General features: G+C 45.9%; 2 protein-coding genes across 6 annotated transcripts in view; one reads left to right on the top strand and one right to left on the bottom strand.

Annotated features, from left to right (window-relative positions):
• LOC100542571 (zinc finger protein OZF-like) overlaps positions 1 to 21,069 on the bottom strand; it is a 1,148,434-nt gene that overhangs the window by 117,972 nt on the left and 1,009,393 nt on the right. The gene's annotated exons all lie outside the window — the stretch shown is intronic.
• Positions 1 to 21,069, top strand: part of SLC6A12 (solute carrier family 6 member 12) — a 37,610-nt gene that overhangs the window by 6,159 nt on the left and 10,382 nt on the right. For all 4 annotated transcript variants that reach the window (XM_010714313.3, XM_010714318.3, XM_010714305.3 and 1 more), the window contains exons 2-12: positions 1,619 to 1,815; positions 5,056 to 5,190; positions 6,896 to 7,036; positions 8,818 to 8,905; positions 10,274 to 10,406; positions 13,164 to 13,298; positions 14,812 to 14,915; positions 15,906 to 16,030; positions 16,193 to 16,305; positions 16,923 to 17,060; positions 18,049 to 18,151. In XM_010714313.3, the coding sequence (XP_010712615.1) occupies positions 1,623 to 1,815; positions 5,056 to 5,190; positions 6,896 to 7,036; positions 8,818 to 8,905; positions 10,274 to 10,406; positions 13,164 to 13,298; positions 14,812 to 14,915; positions 15,906 to 16,030; positions 16,193 to 16,305; positions 16,923 to 17,060; positions 18,049 to 18,151 (1,408 nt within the window). In that variant the 5' untranslated portion in view covers positions 1,619 to 1,622. The remainder of the gene's footprint in view (positions 1 to 1,618; positions 1,816 to 5,055; positions 5,191 to 6,895; positions 7,037 to 8,817; positions 8,906 to 10,273; positions 10,407 to 13,163; positions 13,299 to 14,811; positions 14,916 to 15,905; positions 16,031 to 16,192; positions 16,306 to 16,922; positions 17,061 to 18,048; positions 18,152 to 21,069) is intronic.

Here is a 21,069-nt window from a genome sequence, read left to right as displayed (position 1 = left end):
TTGGCATGAAGGCAGATGGGGATGCAAAGGCCTGGGCATTTACAGAGCAATTGATGTTTTACACTGTGGTCTGGTTTCTTTTCGGTACTTGAATGACAGAAAATATGCCTTCTGCCAAAACCTGCTTGTTTTGCTATGCACATTCACTAAAAATTGCCTTTTCATATGCAAGTGTCTTTCTCTGCCTGAGGACCTGATATATCCAGAGGGTTAGCATTTAGGAAATGATTTCACTTGCATTAGGCAACTTGCAGAGGCAAACGAGACCCAGTGATAACAACGCTGTCTTGTGTGAAGCAAGCTCAAGCATCGCCAACCTGATCCCGCTTCCCTCACCCTGTTGAACACTGCACCAAAAGAAATGCCATGGGGTTTTTATGCTACCGGGCCAGTTTGTTAGTAAGACCATACATATTGTTATTCCCAGTAGCCTCAGGCTTTCTGATTGTCCTCACACACTAGCTAGCCTTAAGTGAGAAAACTGGAAAGAACATACAAAGAGAGAAAGAATGGTGTCCTGGCTCCATAGGAGACTGCAAAATGTTGTTAGATGGGTTTGGCAGTCCTGTAAGGTGGAGTCAAGCATGGTGAGGCATTGCTCATTCTGTTGGCTGGGAGAGGTCCCTAGACTGAGCCACTTCCAGAGCCATGCCTGGATTTCACCTGGGCTTCAATGGTCCAGGGGAGATCCAGAGACAGAGGAAGAGATGAACAGTGTGGGCAGCACAGATTCCTATCTCTGCTGATCCTTGGTAATGAGGGTGGCCCCTTAGAATGCACAGAGGAAGAAGTAGAAGTGATGTTAAGACACCTACCAAACCACCAGCAAGCTAATATGAAGAAAGAAAGCCCTGGTTTCTTTGCTCTTACAGATAGTGGGGATGGAAGCCTTTCACAGAGATGTTGTTACTTTGGAGAGATTTGCTTCCAGTGCAGCTTCCTAAATCAAGCAAAGGAACATCTATCCCTTGCTGACACCAACTGGCCCTTCTAAGGCCAACTTCTGAGCAAAGCCACCAGCAAGATGTAGCTACAGCTAGGACTTCCCTGGCACAGTTCATCATCTACTCTGTTCATGTTAAGTCCGTGCTTTCCATGTGCATCCTTACACCAGGTAACTCATTAGGGCATGCTTTTGAGGAGGATTATTTCAGATGGGTAAAAGAAGATTCCTGTCTTTACACTTAATCTTCTCTTTATAGTCAAATACTGGGAATCAATGTGAAGATGTTGTCAACAAGAAGATTTATTCTGGCTTGAGTGAATTTTGGCTAGATTTAGACTGACTCTGTGTACAATAGAAAACTGCATTTTGCAGCAAGCAATGACTAACCTTGTTTAATTAAGATGACGCTATGGATAACTCATTATTCTGTATAGATTAGAAAATGTCTTCCTTGTTCCACCCCATAGGTCCAGCCACATTCAGTGTGGCTTCTCAAGCAGTGAGTGAATTTTCTCTGTGATTCCATGGCTCTGCTTTCTCCTGCAATTTTTTCTTTCACTTTTGCACTCACAGTGACAGTAGGAATGGGTCTGTAGTTGTGGCTGATCCCCTCACTCCTTTTCCCACCAGCAGCTCCCTGCACCTGCTTTCTGTTTTTCCTCTGTTCCACAGAGCCATGACCAGAGCCACAGTCAAGAAGGCAGAGCCCAATGGGGCAATTGCAGCTCCTGAAGAGACAGAAAAGGAGGAAATGGAAGAGCGAGGCCAGTGGAGCAGCAAAGTGGAGTTTGTGCTGTCTGTGGCTGGAGAGATCATTGGTCTGGGTAATGTGTGGAGGTTCCCATACCTCTGCTACAAGAATGGCGGTGGTAAGTTGTCAGTAAGAGTTGTTCTTGGTCTGCAGACACCACAAGATACACTCATATCTGGGCCTATTTCTCCCCAGTGGGTGCTGCTTCTCAAAGCAGCTCTGCTAAGTTTTAATTACAAATGAATCTATTAGGAGGAGAGCCCTACTTCTCAGGAACTCTTTGAGGCTCTTGGGTGTTCAGAGACACGTATGGTCTTCCAAAATGAGCTGTGAGGTGTCAGAAAGCCAGCATCAACCTCCTTCTGCATCATTACCTTTCCCACTCTATCTGATACCCCCACCTCTCTCAGGACCTTATTATAGAGGAGGAAAGGCTTTGATGGTGCCAGTATCCTTGCTAAAGCCTGGTATGTCCTTCCTGGCACGTGGGTGCCTTCTTCCTTTTTCAGAAAACTTGAACTCCCACCTGCAACTCTCACAGGGCTGGCTGCCCTGTGGTTATGAGGGCAACACAGTGTTTTATTATGCCAGCATAACTCAACTCCAGAAGTGATGGAATCTGAAGCATCTTGTCTTGTTGTATAGGGAAATATAAGACAGAAGGGGCTGTCTTTGAGAACATGTGTGAGAAGCGTTTTCTCAGACGATGGAAAGAAGAAGGATGCAGCTACCATTTTCCCAGGAGCAGTTCTGCCAGTGGTCAACACACTGCTAGGGAAATCTGTCCCCAGGAGTAATCTGTTCCCTTCCTTTTTGTTTCTTATGTGGCTGCCCCTTTCACAATAACAATGCAATAAAATCATTAAGTGGTTAAAAAATAAGCTTTTGCATAACAGTAAAATGTAGCTGGGGAGGAAGAAGAGAATAACTGACTGCCACTAGCTTTTGTTAGCATGTTTCCCTTGCCTTAAGTATGTTTTCTCTACAGACCATGTCTCAAAGGCCATTCTTCCCCCATGTGGTGTAAACTGTCACCAACGGATTACTGATTCAGCTGTTCTTCATCCCAAGATTACCAAATTCTCATCCCCTGTGTTGTTTCTGGAATTCTTCCAAATCAAGCTGGAGTCAATACAATGTCACCTCTGAGCCAGATGGGGGTTGGATAAGAAGATGGTTTAAAAAAATACAAGAGTCTTTACTTGAACCTGGGACAGTTTTTTAGCAGATTCTTTAGTTTCCTTCTTTGAGATTTTGATGGCAGTAAGTAAGTCAGAAAAGCACAGAATACCTAACACTGGTGCTGCACATTATTGAACAGTCCATTCTGCAGTGATGATTTGAGAGAAAGGTCATGCCTTTTGCATGGAAAGTTCTTTCCTGGGCTTGGATGATATCTTTACATAGTGTATGTCTATGTTATCCGGTCCAGTAGTCCTTGCAATTTGTATGCTGATTAGTGTGGAAAGGCTAATTTTTATTTTAAAGGTCTTTTTTGTTTGTTTGTTTTAAATTGAACTACTTTGGAATATATCTCATGTTGTAATTCAGAGGCCAACAAGGCTAGGCTTGGGAAAGATTAGGACAGGAAAGTCCTTTTTTCCCAACTCACACTGCCATTGCACAAAATATGTTATGACTGTAGGGGAAACATTTCTTTCTCCAATGCTCCAGGGAAACAAATGGCCAACAAACTAGTAGGGGACAACATGCTGTCTTTCCCATAACACTAAAATGTATCCTTACCACTGGAAAAGCCCTTCACATTGTTGCAAAAAAAAGGTATTTGCCTTTTGTTAGTTCTCCACTGCTGCCAGCCTGGGAATGGTGTCCTGTTACCTCTCTCTACCTTCTAATGCAGTGAAACAGTTATAGAGTTGTAAAGACCAATGACATACAAACAATCATGTTAATTTTTTTGTAAATCAACTGATTGTAAGCTTGTGTATGGTTTCACTTCAAATTTGATCTAATTGCTCAGCATCCTGTAGTTGCTATAGAATCATAAGGAAAGGAGGTCTGTTTCTGGGGCCTTTATTGCTGAGCCTCCTTTAGTGGAGAATCAAAGAGGGGAGGAGATGGCAGCTGGAGTATCAGCTGGTAACAGCCTAGGAAGGTTAAGGGAGACAAGACAGGAAAAGTATAAGAAAGCCCTCCTTGCTCAGAATAAAACAGGTCAGCCTTTGAGACATAATAACAAAGGAGAGGGTCTGGCCTGCTGGAAGGCTCCTGCATGCACAGGATAGTAAAGTTGTCCTGCAGATTTGTTGCAAAGGAGTCTTGTAACACCAAAGGAGCAGCTGCCTCTGGTTCAGTATAAGCAGTTCTCACTGCCTGCTCTGCAAACCTGTATAGAGGCTGTGAACTGGGTTCCCTGCCTCCAACCTCAGGTCCCCTGTAGCTACAGCACAGCTGTGTTTAGAGAAAATCTGGATCAGCTTGTTATTGTAACATTGCTGGCTTAAAAACAGGAGGAAATGTTCCTAATTGCTAATTATCCTTCATGAGAAGGAATTTCAGCATGAGTGGCAGTGCTGGCAGGGGAGAATTGGGACCTGGGGACAAAGCCTGTTCCTGTTGAGGCCCTCATCTCTGCTGTCCACACCACTGCTGCTCCCCAGGCACTGGTGGTGGGAGATGCCCATGACCAAATTTTGCTGTGTGATGGAAGGACCCTGACAGAAAGACATCTACCCTGACCTGCTTTGCTTTTACTGCTTGTCTTTGGAGGGGAGTGAAAATGTGGAAGCTTCACACTCTTTATTTTAATGAAAAAACAAAGAGAGAAGTCAAACTTTTTCATTTTGAAAATACTAGAAAGATATTCTCTTGCCATCCCTCTACTCACATTCTTTCAGTGCAAACTTGTCTAATTTGATGTGAAATTTGTCTCAAGTGAATTTATACCCAACAGATTTATTATTTATCAAGAAATGCCACAATCTACAGGTTTGTATCCTCCAAGCAAATTTTCTATGACTCCCAGGACAGGCAGAACAAATGCAATTATGTGAAGCAAGGGCTCCTTGGGCTTTGCCTGTCTCCTACTGAAAGTGAGCATGAAGTTGGGGAATGACAACAGGGACAATTTTGTAAGTGTGGTCTTTTCCCATTAAACAGCTCTACCTTACCCCTAGCCATTGGCCAACACAAATGCAGCAGTACTGCAGAAGCATGTATTTTTCCAAGAACTGATGAAGTAAGAGAACTTTCTCTTTTGCAGAGCCACACAGTTAATTCAGGGAAATTTTTCTGTTTACATCTAGAGGATTCTAGCTGTGGCCCAAGGTATCTGTAAGGGGTGTGTAGGGTAAGGTTTTAAAGAGGTTCCTAAGCAGTATCTGATCTCTCTTTGCAGGAGCATTCCTCATCCCCTACCTCATCTTTCTCTTCACCTGTGGGATCCCACTGTTCCTTCTGGAGACAGCACTGGGGCAGTACACCAGCCAAGGAGGGGTCACTGCCTGGAGGAAGATCTGTCCCATCTTTGAAGGTGAGTCAATTTACTGGAACTGCTGGCAGCACTTTCTAAGAGCTAGTGACTCAGAGCCTCTTTTGGAAGCATTATTCTGCTTCTCTTTCTTTCCCTCTCTTTCTTTCTCTCTCTTCCACATTTCCTCTCTTCTTTCTTTCTTTCCTTTCTTTTCTTCCTTCCTTTTTTTTCCTATTCCCCCTCCTTTCCTTTCTCTTGCAGCCTTGTTTTCTCTCCTGGTGCCTGCTGTATGTGCGGGTGATTCCTGTAGGTGACTAAAAGTGAGTGGTGCTGGGAAAAAGGATGTGTTGACAGACAAACACCTCCATAGAAGCTGGGACAGATGCTGAGGAGAGAATGAGGCTGATGTTCTGCATACTGGGGTTGTTGTGCTGCAGCCACCACACTGACAGCCTAGAGCTGGGCTGGGACTAAGGTACAGCTACAAGAACCAGGACTCCTGAGCTAATTTTCTCATGGAAGAAGATTGCTAAATGGCTTTAAGATGTCAATGAATTTAGCTTTCACAATTCTTCTGCCCAGAGGAGAGTCTATTACACTCATTTTATGGACAGAGAATCATAGAATCATAATGGTTGGAAAAGACTACTAAGATTATGAAGTCCAAATGTCAGCCCAACAGCACCATACTGCTAAACGTGTTCCTCAGAGCCACATCCACATGGTTCTTGAATGCCGCCAGGGACAGTGACTCCATCCCCACCCTAGGCAGCCTGTGCTAGTGCGTCATCACTCTTTCTGAGAAGGAATGTTTCCTAATATCCAACCTGAGCCTCTGCTGGTGCAACTTGAGGCCATTCCCTCTGATTCTATCGCTGTTACTTGGGAAAAGAAGTTGATCCTCACATCACTGCAACCTCCTTTCAGTGTGTGATAAGGTCTTCTCTGAGCCTCCTCTTCTCCAGGCTGAACAATCTCAGTTCCCTCAGCCACTCCCCACAGAACCTGTGCTTCAGACCCTTCACATCTTTGTTGCCTTTCTCTGGACACGTTCCAGGGCCTCAATGTCTTTCTTGTAGTGAGGGGCCCAAAACTGAACACAGTATTTATAGTGCAACTTCACCGATGCCAAGGAAAGAGAAGCCTGTGTTCAGGCAAATTAAATACCAGCACATGGCCTGGAGGCAGACAGCAGTGGTATCTCAAAGGGTGCTGACAGCCAGTTTTAAGCAGATGAATTTAGGCTTTCTGACCCAATGACTTTTCTGGTGTCTCAGTGAGTGATGAGCCCAAGGAACCAAGGGCAGAGCTCGTCTCCTATATCTGGTCTTTTGCCCCATCACCGTTTTTTATGCTTAGTGTACATCACCAATGAGAACCCTACGTAAGTCTTTCCAGAAGAAATAAACTCACCTGTATTTCTTTTCTTTCAAGGCTATACGTCTTGTTTACCTGAAGGCGAGGCAGTGTAATGTAATACCACACTAGTATCAGAAAAATATTTTCTCATCAGTGAAAAGTTTTCTCCCTCTGTTCCACCATATAGCTGTCTAGAGATACCAGCAACATTTCCTGTCTTCATAAAATCCCTTCTCTTTCCTAGAGGTAGCTCTTACTCTATTCCGAAGTGACCTATGTGCTTGGCATTACGCTCTAATTACCGTAGCATGGACTATGCCCTTTTCGTTTTTGGGTAAGGGGTGGGGGACGAATTTAGACATTTGGTATCTGACAGCCTTCTCAGAGGCTTTGCTTTCCTTCACAGGAATTGGATATTCCTCGCAAGTCATTGAGATCTATCTAAACATCTACTATATCATTATACTGTCCTGGGCACTCTTCTACCTGTTCAGCTCATTCACCACTGTGCTACCATGGGCCAGCTGCAATAACCCTTGGAACTCAGGTACACCTTCCTCTGGTTGGCTTCTGAGGGGAGGAAAGGTAGGAGATGGAGTCTCAGTTTTCAAATAAATTCATGCAATCACAGAATCACAGATTCATAGATTCCTTTTCCCCTTTCCCAGTTCCCAGAAATTATTTGGGTTTTGTAGAAAATGCTTTTTCACTTGTCTAAAAATATTTTTACTGTAGATGAATGTCTTGGTTTCTGACATTATTTTGTAGTTGTACTGTGGGTTTCACAGAGTACTGTCCAGAGGGGTTGCTCCCATGAGGTGCTCTGTGGTCTGTGGGATTCCTGTGAAGGTAGCAGTCTTCATTCACCATGGACAAATGGCCAGGAAGAGTGAGTGGTCTGGCTTTATGCTTAGCAGTAGGGGACAGAAGACTATTTCTGCATGGAGATACTTTCATAATTGAGATTTCACTGAACAATCCACATTTTCTGGACAATGAGATACGTGGGGTGAGAAGAGTTTTCAAGCCAATTTAGAGTCTCCCTCACAAGGCAAGAGCTTTTCATTAGCTCTGGCACAATTATTTATTTTACAGTTCCCTTTTGCTACTTGGCTTCTTTTGAGCTTCTGGAGCAGTAGCTGCTCAGCTGTTTTCTTTTGCACACTTAACTTTTGGCTAAATCAGCCCAAACCTGCATTGGAGGATTTGCCAGTATGAGTCTCCCAGTGCAGGAACCAGAAACACAAAACTCTTAAAGCCCTCTTCTTCTGGTCTGATTTCATTGTCTTGGCCAGGGATCTCATTTCCTCCTGCCTACAGATCACAACACCATGCCCAGCAGTAAAGACTAGGCTTTCATTTTATTTAAAGTACTTGGGCTGTTCCTAGGAAGTGGAATTAGATATGAGGGGTTGTTTTGCTTTCAGTTCAAAGCCAGGCTGGCAAGGGCTTCAGCAGCAGCTAAAGCCCTTTATTTATTTCTTTATTTATTTTGTGGTGAATCATTCCTTTGATGTGTTAAATTTCCCTGCCCTATGGGCTATTTACTCACAGCTTCCTCTGCCCCTACATCCCAGCAGAGGTAAGCATCTTTGTAAAGAGTGGATCTGATTCCTTTAGCTCCCCCAACATGCTTTTGTTTGTTTGTTTGTTTGTTTGTTTGTTTGTTTGTTGGGGGGAGTTTTTGTTTGTTTGTTTGTTTTGTTGGGAAAACCACAGATGTTCTCTTCATGTGCTGAAGCTTCCCAGCCAGAGCTGGGATTCCTCTGTTTTCCTGTGGACTATCTTTTGCTTGCCAAATGCGTGATGAAGTGCATTTCTTGGATGCATGGCATCTCCTCCATTTTTAGCAGTTTTACACTATGTGACAGAGTTGGGGATGGTGTAGTGGAACATGAAGGCAGTTGTGGTGTTTGAGAATATGTATGTGTGGATAGCAGATGATGTGTGGTGTGTTAGGAGAATGGGATTCTCTATCTTTTTTATTTTTCTATCTTTTTATTTTTGGCTACCTACGGTGGCTACTTCACAGTAATCTACATTTTGCAGTCATGTGGTTTCCATCTGGCAGGGAACTGCTCTCCTCTTTCCCTCTCTCCTTACCCAAGCTCTCTGCCTACTCTTGGACTGGAATTCATAGCTGGGAAGAGCCAGGCTTCAGTGAGATGCTTAATGAGATACAAAAGTTTAATGAGATGTTTTATAGCACAGGGTGAAGAGTCTGTGTACAGTCAGCATGAAAGTTAGGGAACAGTGGGGAAGGAGCATCCCTCATGGAGGAGTCTTGGAAAATTTCTCTGGCTCATTGACTTCCTTTTCTTTTGGTAGAACTTTGTGTGGACTTTCTGAATAGCTCCGACTGGGACAACAGAACTGTGCCTGCAAACGCCACCTCTCCAGTGGTTGAGTTTTGGGAGTACGTGATCTCCTTTCTTCTGTTCAGGCTCCTCTCTCATCCAGGAAATATGCTGGAGTGGGAGGGATTCCATAAGACTAAGTAAGGTGCCACGTTTCAGAAGCAGGGGCATGTCAGACTTAGGGAGCACAGTGCACAGAGCTGCCAAGGAGATCATCATGGATTCCAGGAGAACTAAATGCATCCTGAAGGCTGCTTGCAGTAGCATGCCTGCCTAGAGAGCTCGCATGCACACATGCACATGTTCTGGCACTGAGATGTCGGGGCAAAAAAGAAGTACCAAAAGAAATGAGTACTTTCTGTAAGCTGCGTGTTTTTTGTAAGAAGAGGCCAGGGCAGACTGATCAGTCCTCTACAGTGAAATAGAAAGGGTAAAACTGCCATTTCACTTCTTCTGAACACATGCCCTGTCTTTGTATGTGGGAAGGAGACATCTGAGGCAGATAGGTGAGGCACCAGGTAGGCACTCAGGAAGGTTTGGCATTGGGTCTGGAGGCAATGAATCACCTATGAAAGAGGGGTCCTGCATCAGGCCAGCATCTTAGAGGGGCTTCTCACTGCAGCCCAGAGAGTTTGAAATGGCTGCAAGAACCATGCTGTTTCTATAACTTTTAAAGTGCCCCTGAGAGGAGTGAGGCTGTCCCTTGCAACAACCAAAGTGCAAAGAGAATATGAGGTATGCATGGATGCAGAAAAAGTCTGCATGTTGACAAACTCTTTTTCCTGCCCTGTTCTTTACATCTTGCTACCTCTCAGAAATAGTTGTTTGGGGTTTTTGCACAAGCTGCAATGCAAAGGGAGCCATGAGGGGGGTTGATTTGGAGGAAGGAGTGTATAGGAATCTTAAGTGTGGGTCTGGGCTGCTGGGACTGCATGAGCTGCAGGGCTGAGCTCTCCTGTTGTCCATCTTGGTGATGGCGAGTATCCAGAGAATGAGGCTGAAGGAAGGAGATGGGAAACACAGAGACAATCTTAACTTATGTGCAGAGTGTTCATAGTGTATGGGGAGGTGAGAGGAAAGAAGTGGCCATGGGTTGATGATGACATTAGTAGCTTGCTTTGGATGGAGAAGTGTCTACCTAGCAGCTGTCAGGGTGATGGATCAGTGAGAGGTATGTGATGATTTCATTCTGTGTGGGTCTGGTGGGCACACTGCAGTGGGCTGGGAGGGTTGGAGGGCTTGGGCTAGCTGCGGGGCACGGTGGAGCAGCATCCACAGGAATAACAGAGAAGTAAGCCCTTGGCAATTCACTCATCTGGGAGCCCAGACAGATCTGTTTAATCTTTTCATGGGGTAAAATGTGTATTTGGATTAATGGGATCTGGGGTGTTAATGCTTATTTCCCTGTCCCTGTCTCTTCCTGACAGGAAGAGAGTCCTGGGACTAACGGATGGTATTCACAAACTGGGCACTGTGCGCTGGGAGCTGGCTCTGTGTCTCCTGCTGGCGTGGATCATCTGCTACTTCTGCATCTGGAAAGGTGTCAAGTCCACAGGAAAAGTAGGAACAGAGATGGTCCTCCTCATCCATAATTCTCCTTGTACCCATCTTACATTTCTTTCCCAATCTCTTACTTTTTCATGAAGTAGAGACTGGAGAGACACAGCACCAAAGTCAAACCTAAAATCTGGTGGGTTCATATTGATTTACATTGGTTGTATTTGACCCATAAAAGGAAGGATGAAAAACGGGGAGGGAAAAGCAGTGGAAGAACTGGGAACTGATGGAAGTCATAGGTCACCTTTGTCCTTGCAGACAACCCACAATGGCTGATGAATACTCCACAAATGTCGTTGGGAACAACCCACTCATCAGTGTGTTGTCCCAGTGTGACCTATTTATGTTTTTAGCTAGATCTCTTCAGTATCGAGCTTTCTATCCCTGGCAATAATTAAACAGTTAAGCAAAATAGAGAAGCTTCTGCCTGCAATTGTCTCAGCAAACAGATCACTAATTTCTCCTGCTTCTTTATCCTGCAAAATAGTTGGAGTGGGAGAGATGTCTTTGTGCTTTCCTTTGGGCTCCCTTTTGTACTCTCTCTGGCTCTATGGTCTTTGGCTCAGCAGGTCACTTTGTGCATTCTGCTCTTGAGGCTGAAGCCATTGCTCCAGTTCCCATAGGTCAGGTGGACTGGATATCCTTCTGGGATGGATGAATGTGGTGTGCCTTCGGGTGGGTGTCAGGGACTCTGCTATAGCCTTGACTGGGTCCGGGCATCCTTCCTCCCTGGGGCTGTGATGAGATGGGTAGGTTATCAACATAAGGGCATTCAGCAGATGTCCCAGCAACAAAGAGAGGGGAACCAATTTTTTGCAACAGCCTTCTTCCAAATAAGTATCCCTTATATTGGCAAATGTTCCCTGTAGAACTGCAGACCTTTGTTTGTTTCAGTGTCAAATCCCACTTCTGACCTTAAAACTACATTTTAATGGGCTGCTGTTTTAACAGAACAAGACAAGATCTTGCTCTTCTCTCCAGAGCCTCTTGCTGGTGCTGACCTGTCTTTCACCACTTCTCAAGGAGGGAGAGCAAGATTCCACATCTGTGGGAGAGGGGCTTTTAAATTGTCAATCTCTTATGCTCCATATAAGCTGTTTTGTTAACACAGTGCCACCTTCATGAGAGTTATCATTCTGATCTTGTGAGTCTGGGTCTACATGGAAGTGCAATTGAGTTGTTGTAGGTTCCCATCAACTCTCAGCCCTCTTCCCACCAAGTCTTTTCTTTGCCCAGTGCTGCTCAGATGCAGAGAGTTTGCCTTTTGAGAGAAGGCTGAAGGAGTTCACTTAATCTGGGATCAAGTTGGGTTTGGCAACGTCAACCCAGAAAGTGAGAGTGCAGGCAGTAGCTGTCATGGTTTTCCTGGGACCACAGAAGAACTTCCCATTGCAAGGTTTACTTTTCCTAGCCAAGTGTATGGTCCAGGTGAGTAACACAGAGTGAGTTTTCTTGTCCCAGCCAAGCCAGACAGACCAGTAGTCCGCTCTGCAGGTAGTTACATTGAGATTTACAGGAACACCATCACAGAATTCAGTTCCTTTCTTTTTCAACCCTGAATACACGTTAGGACAGGCAGTAGGGAGGTCCCAGAAACTCTGGGTATATGCATAATTTTGTTTACCCATTGCAGAGTAAACAAATGCTGTGCTTGACTGAAGGGCTGCAACAATCAGCCTTTCCAGACTCTTGTGCTTATGCTTCTGTCATTTAAGGAGTCTAAACTTAAAGAAACAATAGTAACCTCAGGAAAGTAATTTCAAATAATCCCATGAAGACCCATTTTCATTGAAAGCCTTTTTCTTTTATTCATTTTGCCCACTCTTGCACACTTTCAATCTTTCCTTTCCTGATGCAATCAGTTGATCTGTGCAGATGTTCCCCAGAAGTGATTTCTAAAGGTACATTTTCATTCTTGTGCCAAAAATTCTCCTGTTCTCTTTCAGTCAGGGAGCAGCAGACATGCTGAGTACCATGACTGATTTGATCAATTATCACTAGGCAGCAACAACTTCATTTTTGACCCCTCACTTTGAATCCATACAGTAAACAAGCTTTAATTTTACTTGGATGAATTGTAGTAGCGAATAAAGGTTGAGAAGTTGTAGATTGCTCATGGATATTTTGCAAACAACAGCAACTAAAAGTTATATTGGGCAATAGATCAGGGATGATTAATTCTACTGTAATATCTGTTTACATAGCACGCAGGGAGATGTGAAAAGAAAGCTTTACGGAAACAATGGTATGTTTTCTTGACAGACTTCTAGGCTCCAGGTGTCCCCATTTTTTACCCATGAGCAAGGGGCATTGGAGGGATGAGGGAGTCACACGAGCACCCCTGGAAATACAGTGTCAAATTGGGCAGCAAAAGTTGCGGTTTAATTTGGAAACCCCTTGCTGGGAATGGGACAATTTTAATAACTCCTCATTAAAACTCAGTGACAGGAAGAGACGTAGGTTTCTTTTGCAGCTCTGGAAAGATGAAGAGAACAGCTTGAGAGCAGGGAAATGAAGATGACTGGAAAGAGAAAATAGCAAGAGCAACCAGTGACAAAACCTTGTGTGAGGAACAGAGCGTAGATTAACAAAACCACTGCTGAGATGTAGCCTTGATTAATCCCTTCCCCATCTCAAGTCCATGTTAGCAGTAGCGGCCATTGCCAGAGAGAAGGTCCAGGGACATCTGCTGGGTGGGGGCTGCGGGTGGGACAAAGTAATGCCCGCACTCCCTGCTGATCCTCTCTGGTTTCCCTGCAGGTCGTGTACTTCACTGCCACCTTCCCATACGTCATGCTGGTCATCCTGCTGGTGCGGGGAGTCACACTGCCGGGTGCCGCTGAGGGGATTGTCTTCTACCTGAAGCCAGATGTCTCCAGGCTAGCAGATCCACAAGTGAGTGGGGCAGATGAGGTTCTGGCTTCCTGTTCTCGGGGGAGGCCTTCAGACTGGGAGAAACTTGTTACAGGGTGAGCAGGGCCTGGCCCTCACGTTGTGCAGATTCTCTGCTCGCATCTGCAGCATATGGGCATATTAGGTCATTGCTACTCATGGGCTCAGCAAAATCAGAGGAGTGCATGAAATATTTACCATGCAGCAGATGGTTTTGCTGGGTCTTAAATACAAATAATTACGGAAAGGTGGGGGGGAAGCAATCTACGACTTTCCATTTCTTCAGGCCTGCTTAGAGCTTTGTTTGCCTGGGACCAACCACATGCCATCAGTGCACGTCCCAACATGCAGTCAGGTCTCTTCCCCCATCCAGGTGGGCAGCATTCAGGACCCCCATCCCAAAGACCCCGACACCTCTCCATCACAGCAGGTCGCTTTCCTTCCCAGGTGGGCTCAGCAGCGCATGCAAGCTGCATGTACCATTTCTCCAGGGTGTTAATGCAGCTCCCCAGCCCCAGGGAGGGTATTTAAATGACATTGCTGCTAATTATTCTGCTGCTAAATCTTTCTGTGGAGGCAGCCAAGCAATATGCTTAGCCCACAGCCTCAGCTTAACTCCCGCATCTTCCCAGATGGCCGCAGCCCCCACTGCTCCCAAACCAGCTGCCAAACACACTATCTTCCCCCAAATGGCTTTCAGATGCAATTATATGTTGTCAGTACAAAATCTGTGGTGCGCTAAACACAAGAGCCAGCCAAACATAAATGGCATTTTAATATCGAAATAAATAACAGGGGGGCAATGGAGGCTGAGTGTGTTTTATTCATGACCAGAGCTTATTCATCGAAAGCCTCGCAATCTTTTAAAGCCTAAACAAAGCTGACATGGTCTTTCCAGGCTGCAGCAAGGCAGCATAGCAGGAGTGAGGAATCCTGCTACTGATTTGCAAAGCTTGGGTGCAAAGCTGGATATGTGTGTGTACCCATGCCACACACTCCCGTGGATTTGAGCAGCAGTGCCCAGGCTGGGGTTGTCTGCAGGCTGTCAAATTGTAGCTGCCTGGCTGTTTGCTGCTGCTTAGAGGAAAAAGAGAATGAGGGGGAGTTTACAGACAGACAGAAAGAGGGCTGTGTTCCCTCCTGCCTGTTACCCTGAATCTATGACAGGGAGTGGGAGCAGTGCTGGATTTCACCCTGCAGCTCTTTGGGAGACCAAGGCCCCAAGACCTTCTTGGCGAAGAGGGATGGAGCAGAGGGAAAGGAGCCCACTCAGCATTGGCCAGTGCCCTTGTGTCACTCTGATGTGCAAACACAGACCCCACAAGAGCATTTTCCTAGAGGTCTTTTCATCTGATAGTTCAGTTTCCCAGAGATGTATTCCAGTTTCTGCATCCATTGTGTCCTCCTATCCCATACAGTTTGTTCAGCTCCGATGGAGGGGTGTTTGCCAGGCAGGGTACAGCCACTTGTTTATTTTGTCACCAGGTCTGGAGACCACTGACATTCTCTGTTCCAGGTCTGGATGGATGCAGGCACACAGATTCTCTTCTCATATGCCATATGCCAGGGATGCCTGACAGCTCTGGGCAGCTACAACAAATACACCAACAACTGCTACAGGTAAGAGAAGCCTAGGTGCTTCAGGAAATTTGGTCTTTCTGGAAATTTGCTCAGAGACAAATTGCATTGGGCTATGCCTCATGAAGATAGATCTTTGGGCAATACTATTTTGAATAAGAACGTGCTCATAGTTTGGGATTGAGATTGGCTAGGGCAATGGAGGAACTCCAAGAGAAATGTTTTAGCAGCCCTCTCCTGCATGAGTCAGCTTGGGAATTGGGGAGGACTGGAGAAAAAAAGGAATGGAGTATGCCCAGCCAGTGTGGTGATACCACAGGCTGCTCTGATGGGGTGAGTGAGCAGGGGCTGCACAACTATCTCTGCTGTCACTTGCAACGTAGGGGAAATGGTACAAAGATGATAATGGCTGGGGCCCCTGTCTCTAGTTCTTCACTAACAGCAGGGTAATGTATTGCCAGTGGCATTTTGATCCTATCAAGGAGATTAATCAAGTCTATCTGGCCTCTTCCTTGCCCTTGAATTACAGCTCTATTTTTTCCATGCCCTGACATGAAGCTCAGTAAAGCCATCAAGACCGTTTCTGGCACATTCCTCAAAGTCCTGTGGAGATGGGGCTGTGTTATTACTTCCAGTATTGCTCCACCGCAGATGGGAAAATTTTACAGTGCTCTGGAGACATCAGTCATCTCTTCTGCCCTTCTCAAAGAGGTGCTGCTGTGGCTGCTGTCCAGGCAATTAATACTTTTTCCACGGCAATGTGTTTCCCTTCACAATGTGTCTGTCACCCATGGAGCAGTGTGTTGACACTTTCCTCTAGTATCTTATGTGCCTTGCACTGTTGGCATGGCTCTAGATAGCTCTCCAGCCCAAATACACTGCATACCTGCACTTCTCCATAGCAATTGATGGTTACTTTGGAGGGAGCTGAAGAGCAGTATCCCTCAGTGCTTGGGGAAGCTGAGTACAGAAGTGACCCTAAGTGGGCCTGCTGTGCAAAGGGAAACTGTGCTCTCTCATCTCCTCCTGCAGGGACTGCATTATGCTCTGCTTCCTGAACAGTGCCACCAGCTTTGTTGCTGGCTTTGCCATTTTCTCTGTGCTGGGTTTCATGGCTCGAGAGCAGGGTGTCCCCATTGCGGAAGTGGCTGAATCAGGTAGGTTTTTCCAGCAGACTTTGAGCCTGAGGAGACTGGGGAGGGGGGCTTTTCTGAAGTGGACCCCAAGATGTTATCTACATCCTCTGTTGCTGTGCTGTCTGCAGTGAGGTCTGCAGGACCAGTGCTTTCAGATGTGGTCATGCTGCTGTTTGTTGGCAGGTCCTGGCCTGGCTTTCATAGCATACCCAACAGCAGTAACAATGATGCCTGTGTCTCAGCTTTGGTCCTGCCTCTTCTTCCTCATGCTGATCTTCTTGGGACTGGACAGCCAGGTACAGCAAACTAACCCTCCTTCTTCAACTCCTAAGTGTCTCTTTCCAATCTGTGCACGTCTTCATGCCTGTGGGAAAGGATTAGGTGGTTATATGCTTTGCTGGTACCTCAGGTACATTCTCCACATTGTCCACAGCTCTTTCACACCACGGGTACTCATAGTCAGGGCTGAAGAGAGGCCAGTGGGTATGTGTGGTGGCATCTCTGTTTGGCATCTTTATCCTCATATGTATGCGAGGGTGTTCCAGCACATTTCCAGCTGCAAGGGGGAATGGTCTTGCATCCACCTCTTACCCTCCAGTACTCCAGGAGGAAAACCCAGCAGAGCAATGTGAAACCCTGGTATGCTGGCTCAAGGGGAGAGGGACTGTCCTGGCTTGGCTGCCAAGCAGGGCATTCTGTTCAGGCTCTACTTCATAGCACCTAAACATGTGAACCTCCACTTCTCTTTGTTCCCTGAATCAAAGTCCCTTCTTTCCTCACCTTGTTGATTGTTCTCCTTCACGCTGGCCTAGCTGTCTTGGGAGAAGTCTCCAAGTCTTGACGAGAAAAGGACAGTGAGCATGTTCTTGGGAAAGGGGAGACATTGGGCTTTGTAACCTATATTCTTCTGCAGTTTGTCTGTGTGGAAAGCATGGTGACAGCTCTTATTGACATGTTCCCGGGAGTGTTTCGAAAGAAGGGACGTCGGGAGCTGCTGATCCTGGCCATTGCGGTGATGTGCTACCTGCTGGGCTTACTGCTGGTCACTGAGGTAAGAGAGGTAGAGCTGGGCTACAACCAGACACCAGAAATTCTGCATGACTGCTCTGGAGGAGCACTTAGAAGCAGCAGGCTTGTCTTTGATGCTTTTGTTTATCCTTCATTTTCAATGCATTAGCAGGTGTCTCTCAGCCAGTGTCGCTGATGGTGTGATGCTCCTGCACCTGTTATGGAGCCACAGAGACAGCCCTGAAGCTTGATAAGGCTGCCTTATGCAAATACCACCTTGCTCAAGCAAGCTAAGCTGCATATTCAGAAGCTGTTCTAAGGGCAGTGATGGTTTGCTGCTGTTTTGCATGAGAAGCAGAGTGGCAGGAGGAAAGGATGGGGTAATGAGTGCAGCATCATCTTGCCTGAGCCAAGGGAGAGCCTGTTGTCTCTGGACCAGAAGCAGCAGAGTTGTGTTGATGCAATGCCATGCATGTGATCAAGAGAGCTTTGACTGTGAGAAATTGAACTCAGGGATTCCATGGATTTGGTATGCCCCTCGTGTGAAGGCATCTACACCTATTGTTGCAGGACACCACCTTAGATGAGTTGGGATGAAGGAATTCCACTACTCTGTCAGTGGCTAGAGTCCTTCAGCACCCTTGGAAAGCATCTGCTTGACTTCTGTTGGCATGGCTTTCTCTTTGGAAAACACACATCAAAATATGAGGCGACTGAATTGTAGAGCTAGCTGATGGCACGTAGACAGGGCTCAACCCAGAGATAGGGGCAGAAGGAAGTGATGTGCCTGCCATCATGGCTATGGACCTTGAGAAATATGTAAACATGGATGCAGGCAAAATACAATATCATCTGAATATCCTGGCAATCAGGATCCCGATTTCTTAGATGCAGAGATTTTCACTGTCATAGTGATTTGAAGTAATGCTGGAAACTTGCTAGGTGATTAACAAACAAACCCAAACCAATAATAAAGTGCTCCTGTGGACATAGAAATCTGCCATGACTCCCTTTCTTTACCTGTGTTACAGGGTGGGATGTATATCTTCCAGCTCTTTGATTACTATGCTGCTAGTGGCACGTGCCTGCTATTCCTGGCCATTTTTGAAGTCATCTGTGTAGGATGGGTTTACGGTAAGTAGAGGACAAAAACCTGTGCTCTGCTTCTCAAGGCTAGGGCTGGGGGTGGAAGAGTGGAGGTGGATGGAAAAGATTCACCACTCTCCTAGGAAGCAAAGAAATGCTGTAATTACCCTCTTTCTTGTCTGGTTTCCAGTGTGTTTCCTCACAACATTTTTTAACTGCTCTATATTTAGAGTAGAAATGACTTTTCCATCTCTGAAGCTTGCTTATCTTGTGTTACCTTGCTGCTCTTTCCATTCATCCTATGGGTTAGAAAACCAGCTATGGAGGAGTGACTGCAGTTCGTCAGACTCTGTTTCAGTCTGCACCCTGTGCCTCTGGTTTAATCCTGCCAGTTTGTTTCACACAAAGTGCTGGGATACAGACTTGCTGCGTGCCACTTCTGTGATGATGCATGCTTTATATTTTTCACGGGCTGTGATGGCAGTCCCAAAAGAAATGAATGGGACTGCCTTGGCACTCAGTGAGGACTGTAACCAAACCACACAGGAGCAGAATTAGGCTGAGCTCAGTGAACTACCAGAAGGAAACCAGCTACTTGTTGGTGTGCAGTAAGCAGAAAATCCTGTGGTATCCAGGAAGGTCTCTGCCCTGCTGAGTAGTGCATGAGCCCAACAGGCTGCAGTCCACCTCACTGAAGTACATATTGAGGCTGGTGGTTTCCAGGAGAAGGGGTTAGTTTTGTGTGTTATGGAGCAGAGGCTTCCTGTCCTTGGCATAATAGAATCACAGAATCATTAAGGTTGGAAAAGACCTCCAAGGTCACTTAGTCCAACCATCAGCCTATCACCACCATGCCTACTAACCCATGTCCCTCAGTGTCACGTCCACATGCTTCTTGATATGGCAGTCCAGCATCTTCAAGGACAGCATAGTCATATAGATGAGACCAAACTGACAGCATCTCCAACAACAGCACCTGCTGGCTCCTTGCTGCATCAGGTAGTGTGCCCTGATCAGCCTAAGGAAAACACTGCAGGCATGAGCATCATTCATATCTTTTTTTTTTTTTTTTTTTTTGATGGCTAGCATTGGATGCTTAGGGAGGAGCATAGGGGGTATTTTGGCAATGATATTTCCTGGAAATATTCCGAACGTAGAATCTTCCTATTTATCTTCTGCATTTTTTTTTTTTTTTGTAGTTGGCTCACGTAAGCATTTATCATCCAAAAAACCCTACAGCAAGTAGTTCCACAGCTTGGTCTGTGGTATGAGGTATTGCAATCTTTTGCTTGTTTTGAGCCTGCCACCTGCCAGTTCCTTTTTCTGCCCCACAGATCTTACTTCAGAAGAGATAGGAGAACAGTCAGCCCACATTTTCTTTCTTTGGTATGTGTGGTTTTACAGAGTTTGCCATGGCTGTAGTGCACTTGCTGATAAAGATGTTCTCATATCATGTTCTCCAAGCAAACAAATAGAACAAATTTCTGGTCTGGAAGGACTTCTTTCTCACTGAAATGGGAGCAGGTTCTGCTGCTTGTGTTCAACCTTCCAGGGATGCAAGAAATGTGTGTCTGTAGGAGAGATTTATTCTAGAGAGATATCCTGGGAGGGAAACTCAACTGAGAGCTTGCAGTGCCAGACCTTGGCCAGATTTGAATTTAATCAACTTCTGTAAGTTCCCTGTGAGATTTCTAAGGAGAAGGAGATTTCCATCCATGCATAACAGGGCATACAGGGCTATCACCACCCTGAGCTACATTAAATTTACATTACAGTTTGCCCATTCTTCCCTCCTTCTGCCCTGCTCCTCATGGCAAGTAGCCATTCCATGGTCTGATTCTGGGCTGGAATGCAGACAGTAGGCTGAGACAGGCCATCTTAGTGGAAAAGATGTGCCTAGTGCCAACTACTGCTTTTTTCGCAGCCTGAAAATTGGCAGGACCAAGCCACTTGCTTACACTGTGAAGAATTATAGCATTTTCGCTAACACAAATACACGCTCTGAGTTTCCCCTCTCCCAGCACATACGCCAGCCGCCCACCACTTGGCAGCCTCCCTCTGCTGACAGGCAGATGCTCTTGCTCAGATCTAAGGCTTTCCTCACGTACTGCTCTCTGCCTGCACAAGGACCTCACAGCATCCCACCTGCCATCCCTGTTTGCTGCAGGGAGGGACAGAGTTGATTTGGTTTCTTCCCCCATCTGTGTCCCTTCCATTTTTGGCGACACAGCCCTCATATGAGTGGGTACTCTTCTTGTGCACTGGGGTTGCAGCATGATGCCACAGAAACATGGTATGGGAGTGATGTTTTCGTTTTTCAGGCAGTCACAGCATGCATATTAGGATAAGCTGTTGCAGGAGAAAGCATGTGGGGCTGAAACCACTGAAACCATTAGAACTGTTTACAAAGCTAAAGCAAACTGATGCCAGCAGGCACCTGTGGGTGGCTGCAGGGTGAATCTGTGTTCAGCTGGTATAAATCTTCCTCTCTTGCTCACATGCGGTGTGTCTACCAGCAGCAGCAGCAGGTTCCTCCTGGCTGGATCCTGCCCATCAGGCTGCCCTACCTGAGTTTGCTTTATCCTCTTCGATGCCCCTGCTACAGGCAACCTTACATTGTTATTTATGGATTGCAAAGGCTCTTTAAAAGCACCTGGTACCCAAATGGCACACAGTTCCTACAGTGCTCCAGCAAATGTCCTACCAGCATTTTCATAGGTTTGGCACAGGCGTGGGCACTGCAAGTTTGGGACAGCAAACTCAGAGCTGTGGCGTGGCACCAAGGTCATCGTGTACTGACTTCCTATGGATGAAATTCAGTACAGATGAATGCAAATAAATGCAGCTTAGGAGAAAAGATTTAAAAGAGAGGGTTTTGTCATAGGCTCTACATAACAGTTCAAACAGGATGTACTGTGTTGTGATTTAAACCGGCAGACAACCCAGCACCATTCAGCTGTTTGATC

Source organism: Meleagris gallopavo, chromosome 1 (assembly GCF_000146605.3).
Source record: "Meleagris gallopavo isolate NT-WF06-2002-E0010 breed Aviagen turkey brand Nicholas breeding stock chromosome 1, Turkey_5.1, whole genome shotgun sequence".
Lineage (NCBI taxonomy): Eukaryota > Metazoa > Chordata > Aves > Galliformes > Phasianidae > Meleagris > Meleagris gallopavo.
This window is presented reverse-complemented; position numbering and strand designations above follow the sequence as displayed.